The sequence below is a fragment of the Calonectris borealis genome, chromosome 13 (genome assembly GCF_964195595.1).
Source record: "Calonectris borealis chromosome 13, bCalBor7.hap1.2, whole genome shotgun sequence".
Classification (NCBI taxonomy): domain Eukaryota; kingdom Metazoa; phylum Chordata; class Aves; order Procellariiformes; family Procellariidae; genus Calonectris; species Calonectris borealis.
Window position 1 is genome coordinate 3,294,980 of NC_134324.1, and position 19,802 is coordinate 3,314,781.

General features: G+C 35.1%; 1 protein-coding gene across 7 annotated transcripts in view; it reads right to left on the reverse strand.

The window, feature by feature from the left end:
* Nucleotides 1–6,166: 6,166 nt before the first annotated feature.
* The window catches only part of CHM (CHM Rab escort protein), an 80,199-nt gene continuing 66,563 nt past the window's right edge, over nt 6,167–19,802 (reverse strand). The window contains exons 15-18 of one of the 7 annotated variants that reach the window (XR_012675522.1): nt 15,013–15,267; nt 11,469–11,562; nt 10,236–10,298; nt 6,167–6,624 (exon numbers count right to left, since the gene is read on the reverse strand). Coding sequence is in view for 1 of the 7 variants with exons in the window: in XM_075161955.1 (XP_075018056.1) it covers nt 15,064–15,267 (204 nt within the window). In the remaining 6 variants the exon portion in view is untranslated. Of the gene's footprint in view, nt 6,625–7,714; nt 11,563–13,132; nt 15,268–19,802 lie in introns of those variants that run through there. The other 6 variants (XR_012675521.1, XR_012675524.1, XR_012675520.1 and 3 more) reach the window with 6 other exon arrangements.

Below are 19,802 nucleotides of genomic sequence, written 5' to 3' on the forward strand. Positions count from 1 at the left end.
ATTTGTATACGCCTTGTATGGGCTCACATACTTTACAGTAAGGCAATTCCGACTTTGAAGACTTTTTGAGAAAGAAAAGCCATCACTTTCTATGGTTGCTTGTTTCACAGTTTTCAATTATGAATTTACTTTGCTTGAGGTTCTAGTCCTTGCTGTGTTTGCATTAAAGAGACTTTAGTACACAAACCTTGATCCAATGAAGTTATTTGTACGCTAACAGTTATCCTATTGAGTTCTTTTTTAGTAGCTCAGCAAGCCAACCTTGAAGTCTCTAATATACAGGTGTTTCTTTAGCTTGACTCACATTTGAAGCTCTTCTCTACATTCTGTAAGTTCTTCAACATTGTTTACAATTTAAATACTAGAATTAATGAGAACACACTGCAGAATCAAAAATGAAAACATACTAGCCCCAGCAGTGCATAAAGTAATTTTTATATTATTATCAAATTTATCCTGTATTACGTACTGGGATCTTCTGTTGAGTCATTTACTACCATTATTTTTAAAGCTTTTTCAAGTCACTTCCTTCCTGGATGTAGTGTCCATTCTGTAGTTATAACCTATTTTCCCTGTTCTACAAGAATACATTTGACTACAGCAGCATTAACATGTAGTTTATTATAATGGCCAATGCTTACCATTACAAGCTGTATTACTATGCATAATGGCTCTGTCCTTGTCAATGCTTATTAAGCCATAATCATTTTGTCAGTGGCAAATGTTCTGAGTGGTAGTACAATATTTATGTTACATTCTTGATAAGAATATTGAAGAACATAATACTTTTCTACCCTGCCAGAAATACTGCCTTTCAAAGACTATTTCCCATGGTTAGCTCCTTTGTGAGGTTCTATTCATAATACTCTGATAATTTGTTGTGTTCTAGCAAAGCCAACAACTTGCATCTAAAATATATATTACAATACCTTTATGAACATTAATCTTGAAGCATGATATAAAATTCATCTAATGATACTTGTCATCCATAATACAATGCTGATTGTCAAAAAGAATGGAATGGAATTCCCCACAAACTTTTTCTTTTCCATTCTTTGCCTGGGATTACTCAAGTTAATCAGCCTATAGGTAATTCCAAACCGATCACAACTCTACTATCAAACAAAAACTAGAAATAGAGTCTGGTAGGAAAAAAGCAAATAAACACTTGGAAAATAGCTAATTTACAATGATGGGACTCAAAAATCAGAAATATAATTACTAATATTTATTTTTACTGTATATAAAATTTTAAACAAGATGCAAAACTTGAATGCATCACACTAAAGCTAAATTCTATAGGCTAAGTTTATATGTGAATAGCACTTAGAAGCTAAGAATGCAACAAAAATTGTTAGAAATACTGCAGACAAGACAGGCTACCTGAAATTAGGCAAGAATGATTTTGCAAAAAGTTACGAGTAAGAGTAAGATTTGAAAGCATTTTAAGAATAGAACAAGCTTCTTCCTAAAAAGTTCTACGCATTTCAAGAAAAGCTCATTGGAAGCAAACTCACTAAGCTTGTTCTAAAAACAGAACTGTATACAGACAAAATGGGTACCAGAGATGAAATATAAATTGAACTACTACAGCACTTGTAGTAGTTGCTATTCAAATGATATTAGCTTTTTTTTTTTAAATTAGTATTAAAAGAATTTTTCATTTTAAGATGTACCTTTCTTTTTTTGACCAGCTTTCAGTTTTATATGAATCCTACTAAACTACTGCCACTTAAAATGGCTGTGTGTGATGAAACAAACCTAGTGCGTAGACTGATAGTATTTTCATATAGATAAAAATAAGTAGTACATTTAAGTTTGAGAATTTTGTGGTATTTTTCTGAAATATGTAAGTGTTCTTTTTCATTATCTGAATACTTACAAAATTGCTGCTGAAAAATAGAGTTAGGCAAATCCTACCCAGATGACACTATGCATCCGCGTATTTTCTCATTCTCTTTGATGAACACCGAGCAGACAACGCAGCCATCTGGTCAGGGAGAAAGAAATTGTGTAAAAATGAGATATGCGTGTGTAAATAAAAGATTGATGAATGAAGCCCTGAAAGCTGAGATGAAAGTGAAGCAGAACAGACAGGTAAATCATTCTGATACTTATGTTAGTGCTGAAATTATGTTCCTCTACTTTCTATTTTTTTTTCTGCTGACAGCAGTGCAGGTGACAAAAAATACTTTCAATTTTGCTGCTGACACAAGTGCTGGAGGTTAGCAAACTGTTTGAGTTCTACTGCTGAGAAAGCATGCTTTAGTCAGGAAGAAGTGAGAAAGTTTTGTTGCTTCATTTTTAATTACTTGCGATGTATCCACATACTACTGTGCTGATGGTTATTTAGCTATGAAGCTCCAACTTCAACACTACCTGCAGCACAATCTACGACGGCTTGCCAAAATTGAAGCTGAATTTAGACTAATATAACAGTTCTGAACCTGTTCACTTTAACTCAGACACAAAGGGCTAAATATATCTTCTTGCATAGAGTTTCAAAAGTGTTTTTAAGCTAGACTCCTTCCCTGACAAGTCTCTGAATTTTCTGGTGTTAAAGTATGTTTAAATAAAACATTTTACAGGCAAGCTACACCTAAGAGCCCACTAGACTGAAAATGTAATTAGGATCTGTTTTTTCATATGAAAATCAAATGATACGATATCTAATGACAACCAGTATAGAAACTGAAGAACCCTCCTTGGTGCAACTCCTGTATCAGCAGGAGATAAACTGACTCTAAAAACCACTTTGTCATCATGTAACTCAGTATTTCCCAATCTTCCTTTTCACTATAATTACTCTGGGAGACTGCTTTTAAAATGGTAAGTTTACATTTTGGCAATGAACAAAAAAGATGGTGGTATGCAAAAAACCCACTAAAACTCATTTTTCACATAAATAATCATTGTCTGACATTACAGAAAGCTTACTGAGTATACCTAGAACCACATCACTGTAAGGAGAAATGAGTAGTAACTACTCATCTAACATCTGCAATATCCACTGCTTATTTGTTGGTGTATTGGGCATTATATGAATTTAAAGCCAACAGCAGTCTAAGTTCAGTAATCTTTTGCATAACTTCCATGAAACAGACTCATTTTGTAGATCAGCAGTATCAATCTTATTTCTTAGTTTATTAAGTATCTCATACAGTGCTTGATATTTAGTGTAAATTATATAACCATGCAAATCAACACGTTTAAGAAGTTAAGCCTTTTTGATTGGCAGTTTCATATTCTGTGGATAATGGTTCCCTTAGAGTTTAGGATAAAAGACATTTTTTAATGAATGACCTAAGCCAAATCTGTACCACCTACAATTTCAAAGATGTAGGAATCTGAAAATTAAGGTATGCAGAACTTCAAAGCTGTAAAGTGACAGCATTCAGTCCCTCTGGCTCAAAAATCACAGACCTCTACCATTAGATCTAGAAGATTTTTTCCAACAGCTGTCTGCAGTAGCACACCTACTGCAACTGAGCAGCTCTAGGTCAATTAAAAAAAGCAAGAATATATACTATGCATATCACTTAATTTGCCGGAATAGTTTTAGGGGTAAGTTTTCAAAGGCAGAAGCAAGCATTTGATACCACCCTCTTCTCAGACTGAAGTCAGGCATCTAATTCTAAATTAGAACTTTGGGAAAAATCTTGTATTTTGTGTTTTTTACATATTAGAATACTGCGCCTACTGTAGCTATATTAATTATAAAAAAAAGTAAAGCCAATTACTGACAACTGTTGCTTAACAGGGTTAGCAAGATAACCAAATATATCAAAGCTAAGCCTATGCCTTACTAAGTAACATCAGTAATAAATTTTAAAGATTATTTTTTAAGTTTACAACAGGGGTAGAATCGTAACAGATTTAGAACACATACAACCATTTTAAAAATACACTGTTATAGCAATGATTTGTAAAGATACTGCAGTAAGGAGTGCTTGATTTTGCCGTATTTCTTGGCATAAAATGAATAAATATGTTATTTTCCTAAAACCAGTCACGTAACAATAATCACATGTAAGAAGAGGGCTTAGCTAAAAACTCAATTCCACCTGTGCTTGTTATATACACTCCGAACTATATACCACCAGTAAAAAAGGTAAACTTCAGAATACGAAGCCAGCATTTCTATCCATACACCCATTCTAAAGATAGTATGTACAGAATACAACATTACCTATCAACAATAAAAACATTTTAGAAATTATTGTTAATGTTAGCTAGAGGAATAAGTAATGTTCAGAATGGCAGTGCTTGTGTGCTGAAGCCTGCACAATGCGCTCGTGTAAGAATGCACAATGTGCTTGCAGGAACTTCATGTATGTTATAGCACCATACCAAGAAGGAAGAGAAGACCTTTGTTAACAACTTATTTAGCGCATATGGCTGCTTACTCAAGACCTTGGCACTGGGGAGAATTCAGTATCAATTGTAATCACTATCTATTTTTATTTTGAACTGTTAGGAAAGAGACAACAAAGATATGAACACGTGGAAGCTTATTACTGAATGAACTGATCCTATGGAACGGTGAAGAGCAGCTGTCATATTGTATCGCTTACTGACACATACAACAGATAGCTGTGGGTGACACTTAGCAATGCACGAAATGCCAGAACCATAAAGACAAATTACTTCCACGGATGTCAATCAGCTACTGCCTCCTCAAGTTTGTATTTTCTTTTAGAGTTTTTAATGCACATTCTCATCTTACAGTAAATATCAAATAGTCTTGCTCTTTAGATGCAACATGCATGCTCCTTTCATGCTGCAAAGTGTCAACAGAAGTATAAATCTCTCAAATACTGAGAAAAACTTGTGTCCTCATGAGTAACTGTGTAAGCTTTTAAGTATCAAAAACCCCATGCCTTAAGAGTTCATTCACATCTATGACAGGGAAAGAAGTACCTGAGTAGATACGTGCTCCCTTGCTTATGATTGATACTAGGACAGCTAACAGGCTTTACCTTGCTTCCAGCAGCTCACAATCCTATCACATGCTGCTTAAAAAACAGAGTGAAAAGCCCCAGAACCCTACTGAAAAAGAACAGAGTCTCTGTCCGCTCACTGGATGTGACTTTGAGCCATGGCTATGTTTCTGTCCTTGCCACAGCTTTTCCAAAGTGTAAACATTTTCCCTCTAAAAATAATTAAATATTTGTGAGATACATCACTGCAAATAAATACTACAGTTGGTTGTATTCAAACAAACAAAAAAAACCCACCACAACAACTTTTTACACTTGGGAACAGACGTTTGCCGTACCAGCTTCCATCTAGGCATTAACATCAGCGGTAATGCAAAACTCTTCAATAAAACATACTACAGACTTCTCCTTGACAGAGAAATGCTAGGAGATCACCACACAAATTACTATAGAAATAAAAGGTACAGAGTAACTTACCTCTAATTTTAGCTAGAAGGAAAAAATGGGAACAATTTCCCCTCTGAATCAAAGAAAACAGTCAGAACAACAAATACTCATGCAAAACCAGCAGCTTGTCAAGCTTTTTGCTGTTTTCTTTTTCTCTTTCACAGAAGGACTTCTCTTATCCTCCTTTTTGCTCACAGAAACATGAAAAATATAATAGAACCACTATGAACACGGCTTTTTTATTTAGCTGGTTTTTGCAGAGTATACAGTAAGATGAGAAGTGGTCAAGAAGTAAATGCAGCCCGGGTAGAAGACTGAACAAGTAGGAAAACTAAACATTGTAATCTGATAGCATGCAACAGTTCCACATAAATGCATTTTGATGATTTTGAGCAATTGCTTTCAAAACAGAATGTGTTGTTGAAAAGGATGCTGTAGAAACATATTTTACATTGAAAGGCTTTGCAAAATCATATAATCTGTAAAAACTGAGAAATTTAGCCTCTGTTTGCTTTCCTTCCGTTCCTCATAGTTATTATTGCCTCATTATACAGTCATTTGGTACAATGTTTTGGCAGACATTTACTATTGCATAAATTAAAGTCACTGAATCTAGTTTTGCCTACAGGTCTTTATGAAAATACCAGCAACATTTTTATTCGAATGTCAAAGTTTGTCAACCATTAAACTGATTGATTTTTCATTATGCAATTCAACAGAAGCAGCAGTCTCCAGTCTGTATGCAACATTACTCTGAGAAAAATAGGTATCTTTGAAAAATCCTTCTTGCTTATTCTTTAAAAAAAAAAGAGTATCTTCACAAAGGAACTACGTTTTAAGGCTGGCTTCGTACATTTTGTTAATATACTAGCAACAGATACGATGCTGTAACTCAATTCAGTGAAAAAGAATCAATTCATCTGTGGTAATCCAAAAATTCCAATAATCCTTTAAAAACCTCTCCAAGTGGCGTTGTAAGAAAAGTATCTATTGATTTCAATAAGAATGGGTTTAAGCCCTGCAGCGTGAAGCTACCATAGCATCCTCAACACCAACCAGACTCAATCTTGTAAAGAACGCTCCTTCAGAGAGCGGCGCAGTACGAGCTTTCCTGGAGGAAGCCTCTCTCAGCCCAGCATTGTGGAGACACCAGTCAAGTTGCGAGAACAATTTTCTTAGCTTGTTTAGTTCTTAGTCTTCTTTCCAAATTCACCAAGGGTGACAGCCATAGAAGTGCCTAGAAGAAACATAAAACTTACCTCAAATTCCTCTAAAAATCCACAAAATTCCAAAACTTACATCCAGAGTTGCATTTAGTTTTCCCTGTGCAGGATGAGCTGGTCAACAGTCGTTCATCACTTCAGCTTCGGGGGAGCTGAATACAGTGAGCACAGGTTGAACGCTGAGGTGCTGTAACAGCACTTTCCACTTGGCAGCGACCATAGTTGGTCAGAGAAACCATTATTTATTGACTGCAAAGCTTCAGGAGATGCAGAGGAGCCACCCGAGAAAACCAGGCGTTTGCTTGTGCCATCATGCATTGCACTGCACCACAAATTTAGTTTACTTATTTATATTTTCTCAAGAAGGAAGTGACAAGGTCAAGTGTAACCCCCTAGGAAGAAGGGGGATTATTTCTCCTTCTGGAGTAACTGAGTACGTACTGGACAGAAGAGGCATCACGAATGCAAGGTAGGTGGGAGAGGAGCACCACATGCTTCAGCACAGCAGCTGAGAGGAGCAGGGAGCAGAGACATGCAGACCCTCTTCCTCAGCGCTGCCTACAGACATACCCGCTCCCACCTCGCAAGGGCTCTCCTCCCTCGCGGCCGAGGCGTGCCAGCCCAGCCCTCCTGCTGCTGGTGCCACCATCCAGGCCAGAAGAGACAGGCCACGCCACCGGCAGTGGTGGCCTTCAGCCCCATCGGGGCAGCATCCACCATCAGCCTCACGCAGAGGACACTACAGCTTCCCCACAAGTCCTCTGAGCCCATGAAGTACAAACTATTTTATCACCTCTCACCAACTTTTATTCCCACCACCAAGAACACCCCATGTGTACGTAGGGGTACAGGGAACGGCAGCACTTAAATGTATTTTCTTTACCTTTTACTACTTCCCACTTATTATTCAAGTACTGTTCATTGGCCTGGCACCATTAAACCTCCTTGATCATGTTTGACTCGGGGATTAAAGAGTGTCGATCACACAATGAAAAGACCTGTTTAATTAAACTGGGACATGTTAAAAAGTATAGAAATGAAGCCCTACAAGTACGCATAATTCAAGCTGTAAAAAGGTGAATTAAAGTAACAACGTGCACGATATCATCACTGTATTATATACTGTATTTATCAGTTAAGTACAAAAGGACATCAGGTAAAATACTTCCAAAACAGGGCCATAACACAATTTTAGGAGTTCCTTGAAGTGTACTTCATTCACATTTTTGTGCTTATTGATTTTTGTTACAGGTATCCCACTGCTTTTATTTAAAAACCTTTCTAGTAAAGGAGATCATTTATGTGAATAAGATACTACAAGTGCTCAGAAAAAGGCCGTGTAGAAAGAAATGCATAGAATTCATTGTCCATACTAAAGAGACGACATGGAGTACCAAATTCAGCAGTTATTTTGCACTTTATAACCACAAATAAAGCACACACCCATATTTGCGGTAATAAACTGAAAGGTGAAGTGCTGCCTAACTACCTCATTTATAAGCAGTACCACAGAATAAAACTTGGGTAAGATTCTGATTACTTAAATTCAGTGTTGCAACTCCAAATAGTCTTCAAGGAGGACAATTATTTCAAACTTCCGATCTAAGTTTTCTGAGATTCCTGCTTAATTCGGTCTATTTCTTTTTTCTTTCTCAAAAGAAAGGATGAGTTAGGCTCTATTAAAAAAATAATAATCAATAATTAAAAAAAACATGTTTAGTGCATGTAGCAGTATTTTTCAGATTCACTGGACCATGGACAATGAAACTGAAAGCTAATGTCAGGTTAGAGTAACTTGAACATTATTTTTAATTTAACAGCACAGTCAAAAGCACTTTATGACAAAAAAAATACGACTTTCATTATGTCTATAAATAGGCAACCTACTAAATTATCACATAGAATGTTAATGACATTAGCATTAAGTCCTAATTAAACAATGAAGCAATATGCATTACAATCTGCCAGCAAAATATGCATAATCAGAAAAAGATTTTTTAAAAAAAAAAGTATAATTTTATGTTATTTTTATTAAGCAGTAAACAAAGGGTTTCTGCTGATTGGTGAAACCTTACTTGTGAAACACAGAAAATGTCAGCCATGGAAAAAGGGACTTGGCTAACAAAACATCTGCTATCCCAATCATGTTATAATAGTTATATTTGATTTTTTTCCTCAGAAAATCGTTTGCACCTCTACTCAAGTATTACTGCTACCCATTTTTACAGTTCTCATTAGCACTGTTCATTTTCTTTCTCAAATACATAGGTTACTTTTATATTTTATTGACCTCTCAAAAGGCTTCAGAAAATATCTGTCACCATTTTACATCTTTTTACTACGACATTAAAGGGAAATAACTCAACCAAGTTCATAGAGGAAACCTGTGCCAGAGCCAAAAATATACCCATTTCTCTTGATTCCCAAGTTGATACATTATCCGCTGCTTGTGGTTACTCTTCATTTGAGTACTGCTTTGTCCCCCCTTTATCACATTTGTGCACATGCATGCTTTTTCAGACATCAGAGATGACACTGGAATAGGCCATCTGAAGAGATCTGATGCAAACCAAATTTTTAAATGTATACTCTATGCAGTATGCATTTCAAGTGATACCTTAGCAGAGGTGAGCACGTCCTTAAAATGTAACTGAGAGGGCTAATAGCTTTTACCATACTCACATTTTCCTTTTAGATTCAGACAGAGTCTGGAAAGTAATCTAAGGTTTCTTGGCTTAAAACTTTTATGGAAAGAAAATGCAAGCATCATGTACTAGTGTCACCAGAATAAGTTATTTTATGATGGCTTCCTTAATAGTACATAGCATTTTTTTGTTTTTCATAAAAGCATTTTTTTTTGTCTTAAAAATGTATGACGTGATAATGAATACACCATTTTTAAAATTAAGTTTTATGTATTATTTCTGCATCCAAATATGGAGCAAGAAAATACCATGACTTAGCTAATAAGTTGCTGTAAGAATGATACAGTGGATTCTCTCTCAATAATCTATAGTCTAAAAATTATTCACTGAAGGTACTTAGCTAGGCTTACACAAATTTTTGAACAGGAAATAAGACTAAAATCACTGGGTAATTTATTCACAACAAAGGACTCAACCATAACTTGCAGTGACTTTCATGCTACTGAAAAGTTCCCAGAGCAGAGAAATGTTTCGTTACACTGGTCTGACAGCCGGTCTCTAATCATGATTAAATGGTTTTCCCTTGGGTGAGCTCCAGAAATATGCTTGGGTTTAAAACAGAATAGATTCAGAATTCCACATTGGCCATTACAAAGTTTCTTATGTACTCATAGTCTAAAACAGCACAGGAGTGTTTGGCTTTGTGATTTCTTTAAAATTTTTCTTTTTTTTTTTTTTAATGAGAGAAGACTCTTGCAAGCTATCCTTTTCTAGACTCAAGTTTCTAGTATGATGTCAGCCAGTAATAAAAAAAACTTGTTCCTCAGTCTGGACATTCAACACAGGTACAGAATACCAGCTTACCAACAAATACCACACTGGTTTTATGGCTTGTGAACTAGGCTTTGAGGTATCAATGAACTGGAGTCTACATGACATTATCCAGATGTTTTATTATTGTGCTAATATGACTTACTAACCTAACAGCTTCAGGATCGAGACATCACTTCCAACAGAGAAGCATTTCTTAGTCCAGCTCCACGCTTAGAGAAAAAGAAAAGGAGTAAGATAAAGCTACCAGTACTCAACTACAGAATAAGCTTCCTGAAATTGGAGCAGCAAAAAAGCAGCTATAAAAGCCGAAGCCACATTTGTTAGCCACCAGTGGTGATTGCTATCATGCACTAAGACCTCAGAAGGTAAGCCTCCTCTGTTTGAGAAGACAGATGGAGTGTCCATAGCCTTTGGCACGCTCCACTTACTGAAGTCTTAACCATACAGAATGGAGGAATAGCACTAAAGCCTTCTCCAAAGACCCAAATATATTATGAATTACAGGGTGGCATTTCAGAAGCAAGTATGAGATCCTGAAAATCTGTACCTAAAAATGTGGATGTTCTAAGATTTTGTAAAAATCAGCATTATCTGTATTAACACCTTGCACCATGCCTCTTATGGTAATCAAAAGATTAGACTGTAAGAAAGTATTTTAGTTCTACTTGATACTTAAATCTTTTTGAGTAAAAAGAAATCTGACAAGTAATAGGAAAAACTAAAATCAGGTGAAGTAGTATACTACTGAATTCAGTATACTGGCCAGTTATAAAACTTGCAATACTCTTAAAGCAGTTTTTCCCCCAAGATTGAGAAGACACCTACATAAAACTGCCACTTGAGCAGCATTATATACACTGGGAGTCAACCATTGTCTACACAAGCATTGTTTACTCAAATACATCTGGGGCTTGATATATACCTAGGTTGATACCTTCCATCTTTTCTGTCAATGTATGCAAGTAGCGTAAAATATATTGTCTGTTAGAATTGTGACAGGAAAAGTATTTTTCTATTAAAGTCTCCTCCGATCAGAACTCCCATGCAGTCAACAACTGCATCTTCCTGATACTTCACTGTCAACTTTCTAAATCTCAAATGTCATTGAGATTTAAAACATTCCTGCCTGGCTCCCCATCCAGATTTTGAAGAACCAGTCACTCTTATAAACAGGAACTGGCAGCCTGTAAATAAACATAATGGTGGAATTGCTAATAAGCTCTATTTCCACCAAAAGTACTTTTTTTGCTAGATATGAGGCTGACGACATGAATTCCACACGGCTAACCATTTCGTACTACTTATCTCTACAGCTGCAAGTATCCTTCTATGGTAACTTTTTATCACATTAAAAAAGTTATTCTTGAAATCATACACACCTAAGTAAAGATTTCCATCTGTTTGTCTGTCTCTCCTTTCTTCTTTTCATCTCTCGAGGAAAGTGGGTAGTTCACATGTTTTCCCACTCCCAGCCTGGAAAAGCGTTGAGGAAATTGACTTTATCCTTTCAACAGTTGAGATTATGGATTGTAAGTGACCTAGTCTCTTATTGTGTGAAAACAGTATTTTAATACTTCTGACTTGTCATTAATCAATACATTACTAGCAAATTGTTCTTGAAATTAAGCTGTTGCAACTCACATTACTGATGTAAAAAGATTTGGAGGGGAGAAAGAAGGGCCTAAACCACAGTGAGAGCCGAAGCAGAAGGAGCCATGCAAACTCCTGAGTATAAAAAGTGAAATTCATACTAGCTACATAAAAAGAATCATTAGAGGAACTCTGACAAGATTCAGAAGTGTATGGAAAATATAAAATACAATATAAAAGATAAAAACCCTGAAAATTCCCCAAGTCCTCTTCAGAGCATTTCAGTGAAACGGCACAAAGCACGTGCTCCATCACATTTCCACACAGGAGCTGACAGTGCCTGGACATTTCTGAATCAGCAAGTCTAACATGAAGATGTTTTTTTTCAGGGGTCAATTTTCCCATTGATGCAAGGAGGATTTACACATGCAAGTCCCATTAACATTAATAGGAGTTACCTACATAAATCCCCCTGCAATGATAGGAGAAAAGACCCCATAGTCTGCAAGGATCTAAGTTCTAATGATTACCTGTCAAATGGCCCTAAGCATCATCATCACCAGAAAAAGCAGACGTAGCAGCTTCATGGCTGAAAATACTTCCAAAGGAACAGTAACTAATTGCAGTCATACAGACAAGGCAATACAACAGCAGAGAGAAAACAGTATAAAATTGAATGTTTGAATATTAAGGGTAAATCCAATTAACCAAGTTAAAAAGAAAGTACTCATTAAAAAAAGGAATTCAAACATATCAAAGCACTCCTTAGGAAAAAAAAAAAAGGTGTGAATATTGTATGAGCTCCAAGGTGCTTGAAGGATAATACAGCTACTTGTTTAAAAATTCAATTAACCTTATCTTTCTTTAACTTGATTTATTAATAATCCTACAGATAAATTGCCAGTTTTTAAAAAGTCATGTTATCTTTTGAATACATCCTGTATGACAAACCTTAAAAACTACTTCAAATAAGCCTAACCCTCACTTTGTATGCTTAAATCATTTAAAGCAAGAACAAAATGCAGTTCAGTGCATGATTTCTGCAAAATACGAAGATCAACAGTCTTATCTACTGCTACTGCAAGTGAGCTATTGGGTACTCAAGTACCATAGGAAAAACATTTTATGTTTCCATTCACCCTACCAACTAGACATGAAAACAGTTTTTAAGCAATCAATGTAGTGTAAAGTCACAGCTGACAACTTGTAGATTATTCTGTCTTACCTAAAAATCAAATTTGCAGTATTTCCAAACTTTGCTTCACATGGACACAAAGCCCTAAGATGCTACCTTATATAAACTTGCTAACTTATATAAACCTACAGTCACACACATAAACTTCAATCTTATTACAGATGTCAACATGATGAAAGTAGACAACAGAATTATCAGAAAATCTCAGCTGACAAATGAACTGCTTTTCTGGCATAATTAAAAGAAAACACAGAAAAATGCACTTGCAAGCAAACCTTTAATTTTCATCAAACGATTTCGTTGTAAACATAGAAGATGAAAAATTCAACTATGATCCCTACTATTGAAAGACAAACAGGAACTAAGTCCTCCACTTAGTTCTTTTACATATGTGTAGATGTTAAATACAATTGCCATACACTCATGCTTTCCAATACACATAAAAATTACAGCTAAGTGAAGAGGCAGTCTGCTTATTACTATATATAAATAACTGCTCAATCACAAGCATCCAAAGATAACTGTTGTTTAACATTGGAAACTTTTCAACCATATATTTTTCTGAGGACTTTGGGATTATACACACAATGGTACCTATTCAATAAGCAAAGAATGTAAACACTAACAAACCGGTTTTTGAAATGCAAGTCGGACAACGTATCACGATGCAAGACAAAGTGAAGTTAACCTTATCAGTTATGCTGTAAAAAAAAATAAATAAATTAACCTTTATGGCATGAAGCCATTTTAAAGGCAGGGACGTGCACTGCGAAACTGTACAAAAGCCTGGCTGTGTCAAGTTCAGGCAGTGCTGAATATTCGTTATTCAATGGCATTTTTTATTTACGTACAGTATTTAAGCACTGCTAGAACTATATCAAAGTTCATGTAGAAGTTTAAACCCCGACTCATCAAAATTCACTGATCTCTATATTTAGCTATACTACTGATCTATTGGGCGTACATTTTAAGGTAAATCTTTAAGTAAATGCTAAATATTTTTCTGATCTGAATATCTAACTTCAAGCATTGTTCAGAAGAAGTGCAAGTTTATCATGGTCATTTACAACAGCTTTCTCATTTTGTAATTTTTCATACAAACTAGGCTTATAAATACTTCAATAAATTTTATTGTATAAATGCTTTATGATTTATCATTACAAAATGCATAATTTATAGCTGTCGCACTAATTTTAATCCTATTAACTGGGATCAATACAAACCTTTGGAATTATCAGTTGAACCTTCTCCCCACCACAAAAACCCTCAGTTAATGATCATCTAAACTTCTCAGACACCATACTTCAAAAAATGAACTACTGGCTTATTAAAGGGCACAAACGCTGCAACAAATCCAGGGAAACTAGCAACAGGTACGCTCCCTTTCTGATTTTAAATTTTGTTGGGAAATCCAGCATTAAGTTTGAATTGTGCTATTTTCCTGACTAGAGTAAATTAAGTCACTAGTGAAAATGTGTGATCTATTAGATGTTATTAAAGAAAAAAAAATTGAATGTAAAACAGTTTCATGTGAGGAACAACTACAGGATTGTATTTGTTTCTAAATTATGGCTTTGGTTTCAAAACCATATAAGAGATTTTTCATTATACAAATAAAACATGACAGCTATTACATATTCTAAAGCCACTCCAGAACTGTCAATATTTTTGCCTTTAAGTTCCATTCATAAAACCACTTTGAAGGACAGATTGTGAAGCTCACCTTCAACTGTTTAATTAGCCCAGATCCAATGTTTCTAGTAGAACTGTGACATGTTGTATCAGAAGATCATATTCTGACTGGTAAGCAAACTTGCACATTTTTGCTTTTGATTAGATTCGACTTGTTGACTGTTTAAAAGATGGATGATTCCTTCCAAGATTTAAAACAAAACCAAATTCGCTCAAAAAATCATGAATCCTATTTTAGCATTTTAAATTCAAATGCTTTGTTCTGTGATTTTTGTTTAGCTACAAACACCCCTGGATCTGGTGAACCTATGACCATCTAGAAACGACTCGGCTATCAATTAAACCGTTTGACAGAGAAAGATTATTCAAGCTAAGGAAAGTAAGGCAATCGCAAATAGTACGGCTAAGATTTTTAAAACCTCTTTTTCTTACCCTTCCTCCCTTACATTTTAGTTGGGGTCAACCTCCTCTTCTACTAAGAGAACAGAGCTAATTCATTATTCATTATCTTCTTTCTTAAAAGCAGTACTACTTCCGCTACTGCTTTCCTCAGTTGAGGGTTCAGATTTTGTCTCTGGTGAATTACTGAATCCAGACTCTTCTGGCGCAATCTCATCTTCATCATAAATAATATCTTCTGGATTTGGTGGTGGTGGGCAAAATTCCTCTGTAGGAAACATTTCTTGGAAAATAGTCTCAGCCTATTCAGAAAAAAAAGCATAAAATAAACTTTACCTTGAAATGTAATACCCTGCAGCAATATTTTACAGATATTTAAGATCACCCTCTGTTCTTTCAAATCAATAGTGATTTAATACTTTGCCAGTATTGTAAACACATGGGAAATCCACTCCTTGCAGTCCTCAAAAAAGAAAAAGCAATCTAACCTTTTACATTGTTCTACTAGGAAAGTCACAGCATGGGGCTTTTTAAAAAATGCTGGTCATTCTACATTGTATTGAGAACAACAAAACTGATTTTTTGCAAGCAAAATGATCTTTTCCACTATGAAAATATCCGTAGCTGCAGTCAAATGCAAAGTATGGGGAAGATCTTGCCTCTTTCCAGAGAGAACAATCTATTTCACATGACAAGCAAAGCCAGGAAATTGTTAATAAGTACGATCTACATCATATCTATAGGGGATTCCTTCTCAAATTTAAAAACTACAAAAAAATTTCCATTTCTGTTTTTCTGAACAGCTCATAGATAGCTCAACTGAGAACTATTCTCGTCCAATGGAATATTATCATTGAAAATACATGCATATTTGTATATGATACATTTATAATTTATTCAAAAAAAGTCTATAATTTCAATGTATTATGTGTGTATACCTATGTGCACAAATTGTGCCTTTCTGAGAAGAAATGTATAAGCAACTTACTCCTTAATCCTTTAAAAAAACCACAAGAATGCAAGCAGCTTTGTTAACTAATGTTGAATAGTTTTACATGTTCTTGTGCAAATAACCTCTCTATAAGCTTATCTTTAAAAAAAAAAAAGCTAGAGAGCTCAGGAATTTATTTACTGAATCAACACGCACTTCACATTTCTATAAAGGTTTCCTTTTCCAAGTCCTTAAGCTTCTAAGGCAAATAGAGACAACTGATGCAGGACACAGTTATGTTTGGGGTTTCTAAAAAGGCAAAGGAATATTGCCTCTCTATTTTGTCTATTCAGTAAACTATGCCCTAAAGGCGACCTGTGATGAGAGTTCCCACATAGGCAAGAATGCATTTAATCTTTATATTCATACTGCTACCAGACACTGCACTGAAAAAGCTGACAGTAGGGTCAGTTAATGCCAACTGCAAAGGCTGATTACATGATACGGATTCCTGGACAAGAGGGAATTGTTTTCAGATTAATACATCATTGAGCATGTACCAAACAGCTTTCTGTGATAAACTTCACTGCCCACCAGCATGTGGATGTAGGACTCCATTACTAACTGCTTAAATGACCCTGTCTACTCTCAGTTCAATTTAATTTTTCATTCTGCTTCCTAAACTTCACTCTTCCATACCCATTTAAAACTGTTTAAAACTATTAATATTAGTATATGAAAAAAAAATTTAAAAAAATTCTATTCTCTACTTCAAAAACACGGTTTTGTAATTTGAAAACCTTGCCTAGTAAGTCTAGGGGGCAAGAGGGTACAAATATCCTACCAAAGAAGTTTACCAAACTAAGTTTTTGAAGGTAAGAGAAAGACTTTTGATTTCAAGTCTGCAAACTTGAAATAAACTTGAAGCTCCAAAATATACTTAAACTATTATTATATTTAACAGAATATCAAAGAAAAGTGTCATATTTTGCACTAAATGTATGACAAACTAGAGCACACAAACATTTCCTATGCAGTGCTCAAAAGTTATTCAGTCTCCAATTAGTCAGTGGATATCCACTCCAAAAATGGTCAAATAATTATGAGGTTAAACATGCAAAGAAATTCTCAGTATGTTATGTAGGACATCATGACATTGATTATAATTGAACAATTTAATGGTTTAGAGTGCTTTCAGGTCTACCAATTTTTTAAGTTAACTTTATCCAACTGAAATCATGCAGAATAACCGATAATAATTTAACAGCTCCTTCATTATAACACTTTGATACTTAATTGTAACTAATTAAGTTAGTAAATAGTTTCTTCAATATTTAGTAGTTAAGTGTACCAGCTTTCAGGTGTGTACGTTTGAATTAAGCATTAAGACATAAGCATGTAAAGCACTTGCATAGATACTCTAAATAACTGTTTGAAATTGAATAAAACTATGTTTTGTTACTGTTTTACTGTATCCCAGCTATGCACCTTGATGGCAGGTAGACAAGCTGTATGGGCTTTCATAGCAACTTTTACAGAGAACACTACCAAACTAACAGTAGTTTGAAATACGACACACTTGAATAACTCTGAAATCCTTCCAGATATAGAAAAAAACGTAAACAGGTTAAAGGACAAATATTGGCATGACAATTTTAGTGCTGCTTCTTATGAACATGAAGATGTCTCAGAAATCTGAAATACTTCAGGGAACATACTACTTTAGAACATGATAATTCACGTCAGGTTGTAGCAGTGAAAAAATAAAAAACTGGAAGCCAGATGCTTTACTTGATCCATACATATAGAATTTGAAGGAATCATAAGTGGCACTTTACATTTTATTTAGCCTATCCTCAGGGAAAGTAAATGCAGACATCAAGATTAATTCAATATTACACTAGGAATTTAACACTAAATTAAAATAGAACAAAAATGAAGTCATTTGTATACTGAGCTGTAGATGGATAATCGTCTGTAAAAGTTGTGGTGTACTGCCTCCTAAATAATGTATCATCAATACAATCAAAGAGCATGACATATAGAAGTTAGTAATACTAATGGTAATGAAAATATAAATCATGGGAAGTATCATTAAAACAGTAAACACAGAATTGATTAGAGAAATTAGATTCAATTTTCCAAGCTATCTCCAAGACTAATACACACAGTGGTTTTTTGTTTCTTTTTTTAAAGTGTTCTGATCCATGACTTTGTAAATATTTCATGTTTGGAGACTTCCGTCCCATTGCTAGGAAGATGAAAGTGATTTGGGGTTAGAAGGCACACCAACCGACATGTATTTCCCTCCTACATTTGTCTAAAAGGTACCTGCATGCTAGATGGGAATCGTGTATTCTAACGGCGAGTTCTGCTTTATCTTCAGCCTATTCTTCACTTCGTTGTCACATATGCTCCTCACTTTTATTTTCTCTTATGACTTTTAATTTTAAACATGTTTACACTAAAATATTTTTCACTCTAACTAGTGACCATTTGTTTCAAAATTTAAAACAGGTTCAAGAAAATGTACCTTCTATCTACTCTTTCTGAAAGGCAGTGTTTTAGATCCTGTTTCTCCTCCAGGATCTGCTTATTTAACATCTACCTCACTGATGGTCAACAAATTTAACACAAAGGCTAACTACGGCACCTAGAATATTTAAACACAGCTCGATCTATAATACCATTACTCATTGGTAAGAAAAAGAGCTCTTAAGGTAAGACAAAGCTGAATGCTAGAAAAGGTGGCTATCAGAATTAGAAAAAGGCTGTTTTTTAAGTGTATTTAAACAGCTTTTAACTTGCACTGTTTTAAATAATAATTAAAAAACCTCATTTAGAAAAGAACTAATTTACAATTTAAAACTGCTACTATAATAATTGTTTTGCGTTATTTTTTGTCTTTACAGTTCTTTATCCTCTTTGGGAGGCAAATTATTGCCTTGTAAAGCAAAATGAAGGGTACTATTAGCCCTTAATTGTTCTGACCCTACAGTTCAGGCTATGTCAGCCTTTCCACTTTAAAATCTTATTTTTAAGAGGTTTATGACTTAGTCATAAAAAATCCTGCAAGTGATTAGAAGATGGCATGCACATTCTCTGAACATGGCCATTAAAAAAAACAGCTTTAAAAATGACTAGTCTAAGTTAATTCTACAAAGATGTAAAAGTGTTCTCGCGTTAGTTCTGAAAGCACCCTGACACCACAGTGACTGCTGTGGTAGATTTGCCTAAGAATTTATACCTTCCTTATTGAGGTAGATCTTTGAATGGAAGAGCAAAGGAGAAGCTGTAGCTACCTTTTGTTGAACAAGTCGTAATCTACCTATTCGCATGATCTTCTTGTCTTCTGCTCCACAGTAATGGAGCAGGCACAATGAGAGGTATGATATGAAGTTCTTTGTGAATTTCTACATACCTACCCTTGAAGATCTGGTGTCCCTACATATTCTGCCTATTGCCAACACAGAAGGTGGTTATTTCACGATCTCTCCATCTACCTAGTTTTGTTTAGGGAGCTATCACTCTTCACCTCAAATTTCAATGCACTAGTAGTTTGTCTTAAATTGAGTACTGGTATGCTATGCCTACTACTAGGCAAGTTGCAAGTGGTTCTCAGTTCAGGATTTTAGTTAGGAGGAACTAGATATGTAGACATCCAAATACTAAGAACTAAAAATCAGAACTGAGTGTGATTTGGTGCCAAATACTATCTCAAGGTCATGAATAGAATGACATTCCCCTCAATTCCTTCAGAGACACAATTACATATAATTTTTAATTCAGTGATACTAAGGCAAAGAGAAGGTAAATGACGACAGGTGGCTTAATGTACCAGATTAGTAAATATGCTGGGTTTTTTCCAATAGGTTTTAGGTTTGTGACTATGTTCTGCAGACATTA